Here is a 16,822-nt window from a genome sequence, read left to right on the forward strand (position 1 = left end):
CCTCTCCCTCACCCTGGGCTAGGCGAAAGGGCCGGGTGGGTGAAGGATCCTATCTCCCCACCCACCAGAGAGAGACTTCGCGGAAAACTTTCCCAAACCTTCGGGAAACAAGTCTGGGTTAAGAGGGTGTCAAAAACTTATAATTAAGCTGCGGTAGAGGATCAGACTCTTAATCTCAAGGTATGGTTTGGAGGTTCACGCTGGGCAAGAGATTCCTGTATTGCGGCGGATTGGACTAGATGACCCTCGTGGTGTCTTCCAACTCTACAATTCTGGGGTACAATTATCAGCTCCCCGCCACCCCCCTGGCAAATAAAGAGAAAGCACCGACCGGGGCTGTCATACCCTCCAACATTTCTCCAATGAAAATAGGGACGTCCCATTCCATAATGATAGTTTTACTATTTATACCCTACACATCTTACTGTTGTCCCAGCCACTCTGGGCGGCTTCCAACATACATTAAAAACATCATTAAAAAACCCTTCCCTATACAGGATTGCCTTCAGACGGCTCAGGGGTCAGGTAACTCCATACGGTCTAAAATTTCTCCAATGAAAATAGGGACACCCTACAGAAAAGCGGGGCATTCTGGGATCAAATAAGAAACCAGGATGGCTTCTCTAAATTAGGGACGTCCCTGGAAAATAGGGACACTTGGAGGGCCTGGGCTGTTGTAAGACAACCAGCCCACCCTCTCAGGCTCACCTCTCTTTACCTGCGGCATAGGTAAGTTACATAGGATTTATCCCTTTCTAACCCAAGAAGCACCTGCAAGACCTTTACACCTCCACCGCTTCAAAGAAACCCACCATCCTCCCCTAGTTTGGCATGTTGGCCATAAACACTGATGGAGTCCTTTATGGGCAGCCAGGAAACTGGTGAGAATGAAGCAGTCACCAAAGGGCTTGTTTGTGGCCAGAGCAACTGTACATCAGTTAAGGCTAGCAACATAACTACGGTATTACGTTTAAAAGCCTCATCAATATAGGGCATGATAGGGCCTGGCAGATGTCTATAGGTCAAAAGGCAAAACCTCTGAGGAACCCATGTTGATCTGTGACCTAATTTAGTTGTGATACAGACCTATGCAACAAATGGGCAGGGGAAGAGCAGCGTGCAGTTAAGGAGCAAATGATCACAGGCTTCAGTGTCCAACATACTTCCGATTGCCTCTGAATGTTGGATTTGGTCCAACATACTTCCCTGCCTACAGAATTAGAATTACACAAGAACTGCAGATACAGGTTCTAGCTTTCCTTGGGCAGTTTTTGCCTTTCTTAAAAAAGCACACAACCCCCACACCCCTGCCCTGCCATTGTTCCCTTGCAGCAGCAGCAGCAGCAGCAGCAGCAGCAAAGAGAGGACAGTGAGAAACAACACACAACACATCCTTGTTAAATTCATGTTTTTAATTTGGACACTGATAACTCTGGAAAAAACTCCCCTTTCTGCAATTTGTCTATAAATACTCTTTAATACTCTGATTTACAAGATAGCTTTATAAAACCTTTTCAATAAGACTTGGAAGATTCCACCCTCGGAAGCCACGCTGCCTGAGACAAGCCCCAGCCTGTTAGTCTTCTCCACAAGCACAATGCAACCATGCTTCATACTCTCATTTCTTTTAGAATCTGACAGTTTATAAGGGAAATGTGTGTTGTGCGTTTGTGTGTGTGGAGAATGCAAGTCAAGCCAACCTAGGGGGGGGGGCGGTTATGTGCTAAACAATAAAGCAATTTCTAAAATGCCTGTTCCTTCCCATGTCATTTTAAGATGCCTGTGGTACCTGTGGCCCTCCAGATTTTACTGGATTCAAACTTCCATCAACCCCAGCCAGCAAAGCCAGTGATAAAGCATGAAGGGAGTTGTACTTGTAGGTGGTCTTGCACAGAAGCATTTGCCAAATTAAGAGTAGTCCTCAGAACGAATGCAGCCCTTTCCAAATATCAAATTAAAGGCTGTTTTCTATGAAATGCCAAATTTGCATAACACAAATGCAGAAACTGTTGACACAACATGGACTACAGTAGATTATTATTCTGAAATGATTATTTTGAAATGCTGTTTTTGGAAGGGTGAATTACAGCAGGTAATTCTTCTGTCCATCTCTGAATAAATATGTTTGTATTTAAAAGGTAATGGGCTCGCAATTAATCGAGCTGTCTGCCAGCTGATGAGAACCTGTGCTTCACCCCCTCCCCTTTTATGGATTTTGGACTCCAAGCCATCCCTCTCCCGTTTTGTGCTATTAGCCTAAACTGCATTTGCCTTCAACTTAAGACCACTTTGCTATGCAGCACAGAGGGCTCCTGTCCTATAGATCTATACTGTACTGATATAGATATATAGGCCCAAAGCCCTCCTGGGAATGTGGAACTGGCAATTTCATGTGCTGGATCCTGGCCAGTTGGAGTGGATGTTCCAACAGTGACTGAGGTTGGCTTTGTGCATCATGACAGAATTAAAATGCTAGTATTGGCCTTGCACTGTGCTTCTTGCATGCAAAGCTTCGCAAAAGTGAAGTGACCATGGTGCTTTGCTGTCAGGAGACTGTCTCCTTCACTCCCTTTGTGGGCTATGCCGGAGATGCCTTCCCTTCCTGCTTTGTTAACACACAAGGTGGTTTCAATTGGCCTGGAGTTACTTCTGGAGACTCTTAATTTCCTCCTGAAATAGACTGAGGAAAGGACTGCTTTTCCCAAGCAAGTTGTGCCCCCTTATCTTAAAGCAAAGCAAAGGCAGAGTTAATTCCTAGTCTCCAAGTGTGATATCTTCTTAGGCATAAGATGAGAGAGAAGCCTAAGGGAAGGAGCAGCTGTTAGTACAGCCTTGGATATTTGCCCCAAAGCACTCAAAAAACCTCCATTATTGTGCATAGACAGTCAACTTGTGGATCAAAACTGGAGGGAGGGGGTAGGGTGGTAAAGCAGTGAAGAGGCTCACAAACCCAGCCATACTCTCCCCATCCACTTCCCTATCAGCTCCCAAGCTTGTATCAGGCTAACAGACGTATCTGGATGTATATTACGCACTGTGACCATGCAAAGCATTTCAGATCCGTCTCCTTTGAAAGTGAAGAGGAAAACCCCCACTGCCATTCAGATCCATTGGAATACATTTCCAACCTCAGTCTACAGGATCAGTGCCAGCCAAAGCCCAATTGCCACATTTCCTCAAGCTCTTCATATCTCTCCCATCCCCCTGAAAATAGCAGGCAGCTTCTTAAGCCTGCTCTGATTTGCAGGGGAGGGAAGGAGAAAATTGGCCTCTTTGCCACGTTTGTCTCCATGAAAGGGTGTCCTGCGTGGTTAATGTGAGCACTCCCACACACTCCTGTTAAGGCTTGAGTTAGAAAATCTGCCACTGCAATGTACAGTACATGGTTAGGGGGGGAAAGAGCAAGCCTGAACTAAGAAGAAGAAAAAATGATTCAACCCTAATCCATTAAGGGGCTTTGCTTTCTCTCCCGTACATTGTATGCAAAAAATACTCTTTAAACGGCTCAATAACTTGTTTGAGAAGATGCAGGACAGGCAGGGCTATGTGTACACTGCTCTAAAAGTATTAGAACTCCGCATCTTGGCAATCTAAATTCTGCACCAAGATAGACAAGGTTCTGCAGTCTGCACAGCAGATGTCAATTGAGCAAGCATGCACACCATTTCTTTTCTTTTGCACAATATATTCTGCCTTTGCTGGCCGAGGAGGAAATAAGGAACTACACATAGCACTACCCCGCCACTAGTCCTACCCTAAATCCACCCCCTCCTCCTCTCAACCACTGAAACCTTGTACAACTCTGTCTTCCAAACTGTCCCTAGGCATTGCCCGCACTTTCAAACATATCAAAGCAACAGGGGCTAGAAATTTGCTCTTGAATTACTGAAGGTTGACTTCCACATGGCTTACAACAATCTGCACTTTCTCCTGCGCTCCCTCATTATTGCAGTGCACACAGAGCCCTGCACGTAAAGAGGAGAGAAATTATCTCTCAGCCCCAAGTGCCATGACTATTTTATGAAATCCAAGCCACTATGAATGACAGCAGTGCCACAAGAGCAGATCCCAAATGGGGCAGCCATTGTAAGCCTTAACTTTGGGCAGACCCCCCAGGGAAAGTACCAGTACCTTCCTTGCACACATACCTGCTTTAAGCTGCCTTGTAAATCCTACAAGTGCCTACAAAGGCATAAGGAAAAATCGAAGAGAGCTGGACATTTTTCTGCAAAAGGCTCAGCTGCACAACAGTCTTGACCTACCAAGTGGCAGGGTAGTGGCCTCCATCTCCTGGGCCAGCCAATGGTACGTATAATCAAGAAGATTCTGGGGAAACCCTCTGCGGATGAGTGCCATGTTAAGCAGGCCAGCAACTTTTAGTCTTCTCTCTCTCTCTCTCTCTCTCTCTCTCTCTCTCTCTCACACACACACACACAAGCCCCCACACAAAATTTGGCACACAAGCCTTATGTTTCTGAACATTTTTAAGTCCTTGGAGAGCAGTTTATTTTAATGGAGAGTTAGGAGGTTTTTCCCTGATAGAAATCATAGCAAACACCAAATGTTTCCTGTAGCATGAGAAATGGGAGCATGTGCATGGAGCTGAATATTCACACCACCGCTAAGCGATTACGCTGGGATGAGCGGGTGTCAACACTGCTGGATTGTTGCACAGAGAGATCACCACCATCAACCAACACTGACTTTTCACTGCTTTCACCATGAGGGGGTTCAGGGAAAGCAGCCATGGTAAAAATGTAATGAGAGACAATTTGCATATACCATTGAGTCTTTTGGGGGAGGGGGGGTGGCCATAAAAATAGCTCTGTCTCTCTTTTTTTGTATGAAGTCCTTAAAGTTTTTTCCTTTAAGATCTGAGACTTTGCATAAGCATCATTACGCTTCCCACTACTATGGCCTGTTGAGCCATTCCCCCCTCGGTGCAATCCAAGACAACGGCTTACGCCTCTGTGACTGGCTAGCGCTCCTGAGAGATGCAGCCTTGCTAGCCAACAGGAACGGGCGATTTGCTAGGCCCTCCTCCTCTTGGCCAACTGCTTCCCGTAGTGGATGCCACAGCTGGGTGTGATGCAGACAGGAGCCTCATGCAATGCTGAGGCTCGAAAGGAAAGGGCATCTGTGGATGACTTGCTCTTAAGTAGAACCCATGAGCTACAGCAAAGTGCGGAGAGACATAAGCCGGCAGCAGCTTACGTTTTCCTCTAAGGAAATCCAGCTGGGCGCAGCCATTTCCTCCTCCGAAAGGGGCAGGAGAGTTTTCAGTGGTAAAGAGACTAGCTGTGCAATAAGAAAAGTGCATTGAATGGTAGCTTTAAAACCAGATTAAAGTATCAAGTTTGCCACGCAGCTGGAGGAAGGGTCAGGCTCCGGCAGCCTCAGGCTTCACATTCACGCTCTCACACCAGTCCGGTAGCCCGACAGGAGAAGAGCCTGGAGTCTCCTGTCCTGACAGGGACATCGCAGTTGTCTTAACAGAGCAAGCTCTCTCTCTCTCCCCCTGGCCCCACTGGCCATCTCTCGGCGCCACTCTTGGTATCGCTGTCACCGGAATTCATAAATGGGTGCGCTGTACTCTGGGACATGAGTCAAATTCAGAGACTGATACCTGAGGAGACAAGCAAAGAGGATTTTAATGATATAAAGGTAAAGGGACCCCTGACCATTAGGTCCAGTCATGACCGACTCTGGGGTTGCGCGCTCATCTCGCATTATTGGCCGAGGGAGCCGGCGTATAGCTTCCAGGTCATGTGGCCAGCATGACAAAGCCGCTTCTGGCAAACCAGAGCGGCACATGGAAACGCCGTTTACCTTCCCGCTGTAGCGGTTCCTATTTATCTACTTGCATTTTGACGTGCTTTCGAACTGCTAGGTTGGCAGGAGCTGGGACCAAGCAACGGGAGCTCACCCCGTCACAGGGATTCGAACCGCCGACCTTCTGATCAGCAAGCCCTAGGCTCAGTGGTTTAACCACAGCGCCACCTGGGTCCTATATAGTCTACCCCTTATTCTGCTTGATGAGGGCAACAGTTTTCAAACCGTAACACCCGGGAACTTGCTGCCACACTGCAACAGCACTCTTGCCTAGTTTTGACATACTGGCTTATTCAGAAGATGGTAACCATGGGTTCCTGGTTTCATTGCTTGCACCATGAAGGAAGGAGCACCATGTGCAGGCAAGAGGCTCATTCATATCTCCGCTTATTAGGCCAATACTGTATGAGATTGTCTGAACATGACCAACATGTAGATTGCCTTGGCACAGTGTCTTAGGCAGTCCCAGTTCAGCTGAGCCAAGCAGTAAAGTTGCAGTGAGCAACCTTCAGCTACTGAGCCCCTATTAAGCATGCCAGGCCTCCCCATTTGGCTCAAACCACTGGAGAGGTAAACCCACAGGGCCAAATTGAAGAGGAAGAATTGGGTGCACTCCCAATTCTTCATTTCCAGCACTGGTAGAATCTGGCGCCCTTTTCTCCTCTTGCCTGTTTCATTAAGACCTGCCTTTATTGAGCTGTGTTTCCAAGGAATGCCCTCAGCTCTGCTGGAGGGCATTATAACCAGACCCCATATGCAGATAGACTCTGTATGTGGGCAACCACAAGTAGAAGACATTCTTTATTCTTTATTCTATTGCCTGTTATACACAGAACCTAGGAGATGTTTCTAACTCCCATGTTTGTTCAAGAAAGCAGTCTCTCCTTGGCGGAGACGGTTCAGTGGCCGTTGTCTAATGCTTAGGTGTCGCATAAAGTGACTCTTTTTGCATTAGCAGCAAGAAAGTTTAGAAGGAGGGATTGGACAAAATAGCAGTAAATTGTAAGGAATATTCAGAGGTCTAAATTGAAATGCACTGTATGTGGTTGTGAAAGCTCCTCATTTATAGGCTCACGTGCAATACATGATTCTAGTTGTTTAAGCAAAGGTTTTGTATTGTATTTTATATTGTTTGTGTCATGGCCTTCGGCTACCACAATAAAGTTATTGAGCTTCGTGCCCTTTTCTCTTGTCCTGAAGAATAAAAGAAAGTCCTCCAGCCAGTGCTCCACAGAGGCAGCCCCTTACCATTCTGAACTCCTGTGATAGTAATAGCCTTCTATAGATGCTGCAGATTTCTGGAAGCATATGTAATAGAACCCAGCAAAGGAAGCGCCGCTGATGTCTTTGATGGTGTGATCAGGGACCAGGAACTGTTCCTGCACAAGAGTTAACAAAATTTTGAAAAGCTAGAAGGGAGCTGGGATAGTTTTTTTCACTGTAGCAAATGTCTGTTGGAGATTTTTCTACAGAAAAATAGAACACCCCCCCCCCCCAAAAAAACCCCACACTGGTCTGTTATAGCGTTCATTAGGCACCAGCCCCTAGTTATGTGTTTGCCTGCACATACAGCACAGCTCACACTGGGTTTACTAAAGCTAATACATTCAAACATGCTTTCTTTTTCTTCTCTTTGAAATTTAAACAGCGCAAGGGAACTGAATGCAACTGAGCTGCCAGTGATGAAGATATTCATAAATATTCCAATATAAATAATTTCAAAGTAAATGGCACTTAACACACGTTAAGTATTACTTTACTATAATCTTTTCATCAAATATTTCTGTTCATCTACTTTTAACTATGAACAAAAATTTGAGATATTGGTACAGCAAGTGAAAGCACAAAGTATTTTTGTAGGGAAAAATTCTGGGGAAATTTCAGGGTCAAACTCCACAAATTTTCTTCACGGGGCACTACAACCCTGCAGCCTGACTGCATCAAAGGGGACATAAGAGTGCTGCTGTTCTGCTCTTGTTCTCTGCAATGCTCTGGACTTGGGGCCAAGAGAGAACAAGGACTACACTGGAGGTGCGGGGGGCTTCTTCCTTCCTTGTAGGGTCCTGTGCAGAAAGCCTGACTGTGTAATACAAGCTGATTCCTGTACTGCAGAGGGTTGGATTGGATGATCCTCCCCCTCCCAACTCTATAATTCTATAGTGCATGCTGCCACTGCACAATATACTGAGGAATTTCAGAGATGTTTGCTCTCCCTGCTGGATGTGGAGGAGGAAGGAAACCTTGTGTTATCCTTCCATCCTGCCTGCAGCAACCCAATTAGGCAGCAAGACCAAATAAGATAGATTACCCTACGCCTCCTAGGGGTGTGCCTGCGCTAAGTGAGTTAGACCAGGCTTCCTCAACCTCAGCCCTCCAGATGTTTTTGGCCTACAACTCCCATGATCCCCAGCTAGCAAGACCAGTGGTCAGGGATTATGGGAATTGTAGTCTCAAAACATCTGGAGGGCCAAGGTTGAGGAAGCCTGAGTTAGACTGTCACACAGGCCCTCTAGCAACACACCCTATGTGAATGCACACGAAGAACTTACCTTCCACCTCATAAAGACAAAGTCATCGTTCTTCAGATCCTCATAATCAAAGTCATCAGAGTTAAATGTTTTTGCGTACTGGTAAAAGGCTGGGAACTTCCCCTAGAAGCAAAAGGGACACACAGTGCTTACAATTCCGGAGGAAAGATGTGTGCTGCATGACTCCAGACAAGTTCAAAGACCTGCCAAGCTAATCACCACCAGCCAGACCCTGGATACCACCCGCTAAAGGAATCAATTTCCAGAGAAGGATGCCAAAGTTCCCTGATCCACCCTCTCTATTTGCTGATCATGGCAGAATTGCAATCTTTGCCACAAAACCCAGCCTTCTGCGTGCAGCTACAAACTCAGCCTCAGTCACGCCAAACAGCTGGGATGCAGCGACATCACAGCCTTCCTCAAAAAGGCGGGCAGTAAGAACAAAAAATAACACTAAAATTAGAGCTATGCAATTATGTGTCATTTCTTTTAAGAGTTGCTCTTTGTCAATTTCCTTCTGTCTTTAGCTAGTGCAGACACATCTGGTCAGAAGTTGTCCAGAACCTGCTGCCAATTTCTACCCTAGAGACCGGAGGAAAAAAACACCAAACAAACCACCAACCAAGATCACCAAGAGAAGTCGCTCAGTTGAAGTCCTAATTCAGCCAAACTAAGGCCCAACACTGTCCAGAGGGGTGTAGTTCTCACTGAGCTGGTGAGAAGCATACCACCTCAAACTGCCAGGGACTCTTCCTCTATCCTTAAAACACATTCCTTCTTGTAGAAAGGGAACAAATTAGGGAGAAGACTAAATAAGAACCCTTCTTTCCAGTACTTAGATGGAGGGAATTTGCCATCTGACTATGTGAGCCTGCACCTGCGGCCTGAAGTGGCACAGCCCAGGCACATAGGTAGGCCAAGGAACTCACCCAATGTTTACGATCCACATCTTCATCTGCGTCCCACTTCCGCGTTAAAAACGGGTGCTTTTTACTAATTATTTCCCCTTCAAAGAAAGTCGTAAGGGTTGGATATTCCTGCAAGTGAACAAAGCAAGAACATGATGAGCACATACAACCCTCCCAGGCAAGTTTCCTTACCTTAGCAAGGACGTTAGGAGAGGGCTTTGTAAACTTCTAAGGAAAGAAACACACAGAACATCGGTTTTGGCCTAAAGTACTCTGCCTCAAGCACATACCTCCGTAAGGCCTTTAATCTTCAAGTATCCACAGAGATAGGAGTTCTCCATGTCCACGTGCTGGAAGACAAAGTAGAAAACCGCCCATGACTTTGTGCCCAGTTAAAGAACAACCAGCACACCAACAAACTCAAGTGGTACTAATGCACCACTTGCTGTTCCTAGTGTCTCAATGTGAACTGAGGGAAGGCACTAGGAGTTTCTTTAATCTATGCATCCTATTTCCCACAGTGGCCATCTCCAGAAAGCCCACAAACAGAACTTGCAGACAACATCCCTCTTCCATTGTTACTCTCCATCAGCTGGTATTCAGAGGTATCCTGCCCCTGCACAGCTCTCATGTCCCACATCTATGAATACATCTAATTCCAGGTAAAGGTAAAGGGGCCCCTGACCATCAGGTCCAGTCGTGTCCGACTCTGGGGTTGCAGCGCTCATCTCGCTCTATAGGCCGAGGGAGCCAGCGTTTGTCCGCAGACAGCTTCCGGGTCATGTGGCCAGCATGACAAAGCCGCTTCTGGCGAACCAGAGCGGCACACTCTGGTCCCACATCTATGAATACATCTAATTCCAAGCATGTACCTAATTCAAATTTGGGTGATAGGATACAAGTTGCTTGCTGCTCCTACAGAACCACTGGGATCCCCCACTCAAAGAAACCCTTCAGAATGAGAGAACAGTGAAGCCTCTCAGCCAGCTTTTTAAAGGCAATTTTTGAACAATACTACTTGTTTCCAAGCAACAGCAGGTTTGGATCCATTTTCATTTGCTTGGGAACCATCCCTACAAGGACAGGGATACCAAGTGTTCTGGATATGAGCATCAGCTTTCTAGATACCCATGAAATTTCCAGTCCTCCTTGGAGATGCCACAGCACTAAAACAAGTTATCCTGCTTCCCCATGGCTTTCATTACTCTGGAAATGGAGAATGGGGTAGAGGACAGTTCTTTGGCTTCCAAGGAAGTGGCAGCAGAGCTAGGAAACTGACTCATTCTACTGATTTACAGGCTGCCACACTGACTACACACAGACTCACTGAGATGGCTCAGGAAAAGGATGAGTCAAGGCAACAGGAGACACTTTCTGTCCTCTCCACTCAGTCTTGCAACTTACAAGTTCTCCTTGCCTTAGAAGATGCCTATTAACTTGACCCTTCCATTCAGATTTTTGCTCCTTGTCTCTGCCTCTCAAAATGGACAGGGGGCTGGAACAGACCTCCTGTGATGAAATATTACAATATTTGGGGCTGTTTAGTTTAGAAAAAAAGTTTGGGGGGACATGATACAGGAGTAAGGATCATTGCTGTGACATTTCGGGCATCTTTTATGCTGAGAGGTCTATTCAGCTTAATTGTTTTCAAGATGATGAATCATATTGTATTGTTTTTACAGTATTTTATGTTTTACTTTGCCTGTATATGTTGTTGTACATCACCTTGATTTTATATGAGAGGGCAGTTTATAAATTTTTTTAATCAATAAGCCATAGAAGCAACAGAACTGGAAAGTACTGAACATAAAAACATAATTTGACCTGTTGACAAATATAGCACTGGTTGCAATGAAAAACAATGGCCAGTGAGTGCTATTCGCGGCGCCTGACCTTAAGACTGTGACTCTGCTTAGCCCCCCACCCCACCCCACCCTGAGAGCAGTCTGAAGTCACACTACCACAGCTCTCTAACTGAAACAATAGTACTGTATTGTTTGTCTGGATCTAAGCACTGCACATGAGACACATACAGTCATACTTCAAACCCTTTGGAGGAAGAGAACAGCACATGTGTAATCTAATAACAGAAGAACTGAATCTGCTGTATCAGACCAAAGGATCACTAGTCCTAGCATTCCATCTTTAACTGTGGCAAGCCAGAGAACTCTAGGAAACTCACAAGCAGGGTTTGGCCATCCCCAGTTTGAGTCTGGTGGCTTGTACTGAGACATGAACTGTGTGGAGTGGTGGAAATGTGACAGCAATTCAGAAAGGCCAAAGTAGATTCCTCCACAGAATCATTGTGGGTGGCAATACCAGGCCCTAAGAGTAATTTTGTCCTGGCAACATGCTACTGTCCCCTTGATCATTCAACATCAAAAGAGGAAACTTCCCCAAAATGAGGGGATTGGTAAAAAAGAAATTGAATGGGAAAGTCAAGAGGGTCAAATTACCTCCAAATGTTTGGGAGTTGTTTAAGACCACAATATTAGAAGCTCCTCTATACCACAAATCTAGAAATGTATCACCCAGGGCCAAGAGAATGCCTGCGTGCTTAACGAGCACTGCTAAAAAAGCTATGGAGGCAGGAATGCATCCTTTAGAACATGGAAGTTTTGTCCAAATGAAGAGAATAGAAAGGAATATAAACTTTGGCAAAATAAATACAAGCAGATAATAAGGGATGTACAGTAAAAGGAAAGAATTTGAGGAGCACATGTAAGTGTTCATAAGATAATGCTAGATGCCTCTGATTCAAGATGAGCAAGTATGTCTTCTACAAGGGTTAAGTCATGTCTCACTAACCTTTTAGAGTTCTTTAAGAGTGTCAACAAGCACACAGAGATGATCCAATTGACACTGCATACTTTCAAAAAGCTTTTGACAAAGTACTTCACCAAAGATTCTCGAATAAGCTTGGCAGGCACTGAATTAGAAGAGAAGAGGTCTTCTTGAGGATCAGTAACTGGTTAAGAAATAGGAATCAGAGAGTAGGAATAAGAGTAGGAATAAATGGATGGATCTCCTAATGGAGTATATATAACGTGGAGGTCCCTCAAGGATTGCTATTGGGACCTGTGATTTTTAACTTGTTCAGGAAAAAAAATCTAGAGTTAGAAATGAATTTGCAGATGATACCAAATTGTCCATGGTGGTTAAAACAAGAAGGAATTGCAGATAACACCAATAAGATATTTCCAAACTGAGTGAATGGGCAGTAAAACAGTAAAAGCAATTCCATGTAAAAAAAGCAAATTGGAGCAAAAATCCCTTCATTTGACATATAATGCCAGTGCCGCTATGCAAATATATGATGATGCAGCCATACTTGGAATACTGTGTACAGTTCTGGTCATCTCACCTCAAGGAGGATATTGTAGAACTGGAAAAGGTTTAGAAATGGACAACCAAAATGATCAAGGGGATGGAGTGATTCCCTTCTGAGGAATGGTTCCAACACTAGGGGATCTTTAGTTTTGAGAAAAGGTGATTAAGAAGAGACATGACAGAAGTGTATAAAATTATGCATGGCATTGAGAAAATGGATGGAGGTAATACTAACACCCAGGAATATCCAAGAAAGCCGAATGTTGGGAGATTCAGGACAGACAAAGGGAAGTAATTTTTCCACATAGCACATAGTAAACTATGGAATTCACTCACACAAGAGGCAGTGAGGGACACAATGTGGATGGTTTTAAAAGAGGATTAGACAAATTAATGAAGCATAAGGCTATCAGTGGTGCTAGACACAATGGCTGGGTTTTGCCTTCACTGTTGAAGGCAGTATTTCTCTGAATACCAGTTGTTAGGAATCACAGGCAGGGACAGGGATGTTACACTCAGCTCCTGCTTTCAGGCTTCCCATGGAGATATCTCCACATCCACCGAGTTCAGCAATATCTGCACTGATTGGTTGTGGCTCTCCAGAATTTCAGACAGGGGTTTTTCACAGCCCTACCTAGAGATGCTGGGTATCGAATCTGGGTGCCTTTACACATAGATAGAACATGTGCCCTACCGCTTAGCTGCAGGCTAAGAGAGAACCAGTTCTCGCTTACCACCACCTAGTGAGCATATAGCAAGAACGAGATGCAAGGCAAAAGATTTGTACCTCACAGTGTATGTAGTCTTATACAGTACACGTCTATTCAGAAGTTAAGTTCCACTGACTTCATTGGAACCCAAAGGTGACATGTGGGTGAGTGACCAGAGCCGCGTGCCAGTGGGTATAGCCTAAAGTGAGAATGGGTAAGGGCTATTCACACATCTTGTCACTAAAGAAACAGAGAGCTTATTTATTTTATTTCAACAATTTATATATTGCTTAATACCAAGATCTCCAGGTGATGTACAAGGTTACCAAAAATAGAGAGAACAGAACAGAGATAAATTTAACCATAAAAACTCCAAGCCACGGAGGACTATTAGCAGTGGCTTCCTTGAAGAATGCATTTATTGGGCGGTGCTCTAGATATCCCGAGTTAAATGTGTAACGGGTACCCTAGTATCACTTCCAGCCCCATTACTCTTTCAACTACTGTGCTTCCTCAGCCATTTTACCTCTTGCAGTACCAAGTGACAAAGACCTTTTCAAGCTCCCTGACTTCGGTAATTAAAATCTCAATTTCAGTGTGAGGGAGGGAGGGAGAAGACTGCCCCTCTACCCATCCTAATAGCAGCAAAATACTGTAGAATTTCCAGAAGGAAGACAAAGGGCTGACACATCTTTCTTTAATAACCTAGTCTACAACTGTATGCTTGGGAACAAGCACTCCCGCTGGGACAATGCTCCTGGGCAAGGCTGTCTGTGAAGGATGGCAGCCCACCCCCTAAGGTAAGAGGGAGAGGCTCTGTATCTCATGCAGCGAGGGCAGGAGAGAGTACAGCTGGGTGGGGCCAGAAGAAGGGTCCTTCAGTGGCTACACCCAAATTATGGGGCAATTCACTTGCAAAGTGTGTCCGCCCTCCTTTCCTGTTTTTGTCAGCCACTGAAGACATTTTTATTCTGACAGGATTTTATTTGATGAAGCTTTAGGATTTTTAAAACTGTTGACCCAGTCTTTGGGGAGATTTTTAAAAAACAAAATCATAACATGTTGCAAGCCACCCTGAATGGAAGTTAACTGGGAGCATTATAGGCAAACTGAACTGCAATTCATTTGGGAGCACACTGTTATTGCTAGCATATGAAGCTAAATTATAAAATACTTTAATAAAACTGAAAAATAAACCACCACCACACCAGCAGAGCTGCTGGGTGAGAGGGAGGTTTCATTCTTTCTGATGTGGCAGAGGGCAGTAGGTGCATCACAGCTGCGCTAGTGACATGTGAGCAGCCCTCTTGAATCAGACCAAAGTTGCATTGTATCTGGCTCCTGTTTCTCACAGTGACCAACTAGATGCCTCTGGGAAGCCCACAAGAATGAGTACACTCTCCCCAATCATGTTCCTCAGCACTCTGAACTTAATGACACATCTCTTCTGATACCGGAGATAGTACACAGTCATAAGCAATAGCCACTGACAGCCTTAACCTCCACCAACTTATCCAAGCCTAAACCATGCAATTTAGTGGCAATCACTACATCTTGTGGGAGCAGATCCTAGTCTAACTATGTGCTGTGTGAACAAGTCCTTTCTTTCATCTGTCCTGAATCTTCAAACATCCCGTTTGACAGTCCCAACAACACGAGAGAAACCTATTTCTATTTAGCACTCAGCTTTGCTTCTGCCTCTGTGAAGAAGCTGTGAAGAAGCTATGCCAGGCAGTGAGAGCAGAAAAGCTGCACATGAAGAAATCTGTTAGAGGCAGCCAAGCTCGATAAAATGCAAGCCATGCAAAGTGACAAAAAGGGAGAAAATCTCAAAACCCAGATGCATCAGGCAAGTGGCCCATCTAGTCCAGCATCCTACCGGTATTCTCGCAGTAGCTCGGCAGAAGTCTATAAGAAGCCTGCAAGGAGGGCCTAAATGCCACAGCACTCTCCCCATCGGCGATTCCCAGCCGCTCGTACGGAGACACACTGCCTCCAACAGCAGAGGCAGAACATTTTGGACAATGCCCATTGACAAGCCTTATCCTCCTTCCTAAGTGCACCTAGCCTCTTTTCAAATGCCTCTTTTCAAACGCCACCCAGGCTGGCAGCTGTCATGGCAACCAGTGGCAGTGAGTTCAACTGGTTAAACTCTGCTGCTCCTGCTGCATGAAGAAACCCTTCCTCCTATCTGCCACAAGCCAACAAAACTCCATTTGAAGAAGCCGGTTGCCGAGTCCTAAGAACGCCAAGAAGAGCCTGCAGTGCATCTAGTCCTCAGCGCCCTGTCCTCGTACAGAAGAAGAGCCAGAGGTAAACCAGGTCTTCAGCATCCTGTGGGCCAACTAGATGCCCATTACAGGGAAGACCGCAAGCAGGACCCCAGCGCAAGAGCCCCTCCTGAAGCTTCCAGCAGCTGGTATTGGCGAGCATTTGTAGCTAGCCACCGATGGTCCCTCTCCTCTGTGAATCTGCCTGACCCTCTTTAGAAGCCAGAGAAGGGAAGCAGGTGCAGGGGGCGATACTACTACAGCAGGGCTGTCAACTTGAAAAAATAAATAAATGGGGGGGGGAAATAAGCGTTGCCCCATATCACACACATCATTTGAATGAATTTTGGGGGGGGGATAGCTCCGTCAACTATTTCATTGGGGGGGGGGGCGAAGGGACCTCGGCCACCTAGGCATTCTCCTCAAACAACCACACAGGGCTGGCTAAGCGAGCCCCGTCTTCGGCCTGCTGGCTGCCGCTGCCTCCTGAGGCAGGGAGTTCCGTAGTTCCACTCCTAGTGGGGGGGGAGAGAGAGGTATGTGGGGTTGGGTTGGGGCGGCGCTGCCTGCCTGCCTGCCTCTCTCCGGTCGCGGTGCTGACCTGGACGACCACCTCCACCTCGTAGGCGTTGCCCTTGGAGCGCTGCTGCCCGCGGAATTTGGCGCCGCTGTAGAGGCGGCTGGTGCTGACGCCGGGCTGCGCCGTGTTGATGGGCGGCGGCGGCTCAAGGCGGGCGGCGGACGAGGCTCCTCCCGGGGCCTCCGGAGGGCAGCGGCAGGCGCTCCGCACCGGCATCTCGGGCGGGTCCCCCGGCGCCAGCGCGGCGCGGGCAGCGGGCAGCGAGCACCGTCCTCGCCTTCCTCCTCTCGCCCGGCCGGCTTGCCTCCGAAGCGGCTCGGCCTGACTCGGCCTCTTTCTGGTTTCCCCTCAGAGCCCTTTCCTCCCCCTCAGCGGCGTCGCCGCCGCCTCCTCTTCCTCCCGCGGCTCATGATTGGCCCGCCGTGCGGCGGCGCTCGAACCCCATTGGGTGTCCAGCGTCACGTGAGGTTAGGAGGGCGGGGGAGGGAAAGGTTTTTTTTTTTTTTTTTTTAAGGAAGGCAAGAAGCCGCCGGGCTTTTCTCTTTCCACTCCCTCAGTCGCTCCTCGCTCGCTCCGCCGCGTCGCAGGGAGACGGCGCGGCGCAGGGGACAAAACGCGTTTGTGATGCTGATTGGCCACGTCTGGCAGCTCCTCCCCCACGCTC

General features: G+C 46.6%; 1 protein-coding gene across 1 annotated transcript; it reads right to left on the bottom strand.

The window, feature by feature from the left end:
- Positions 1-1,391: 1,391 nt before the first annotated feature.
- Positions 1,392-16,743, bottom strand: GID4 (GID complex subunit 4 homolog). The gene is made up of 6 exons (XM_035131043.3): positions 16,180-16,743; positions 9,559-9,618; positions 9,290-9,397; positions 8,382-8,483; positions 7,081-7,211; positions 1,392-5,626 (listed from the first exon to the last, which is right to left on the bottom strand). The coding sequence occupies exons 1-6, from the start codon at positions 16,372-16,374 to the stop codon at positions 5,563-5,565; spliced, it is 660 nt and encodes a 219-aa protein (XP_034986934.1). The 5' UTR covers positions 16,375-16,743; the 3' UTR covers positions 1,392-5,562.
- Positions 16,744-16,822: the final 79 nt, after the last annotated feature.

The sequence above is a fragment of the Zootoca vivipara genome, chromosome 13 (genome assembly GCF_965207765.1).
Source record: "Zootoca vivipara chromosome 13, rZooViv2.hap1.1, whole genome shotgun sequence".
NCBI lineage: Eukaryota > Metazoa > Chordata > Lepidosauria > Squamata > Lacertidae > Zootoca > Zootoca vivipara.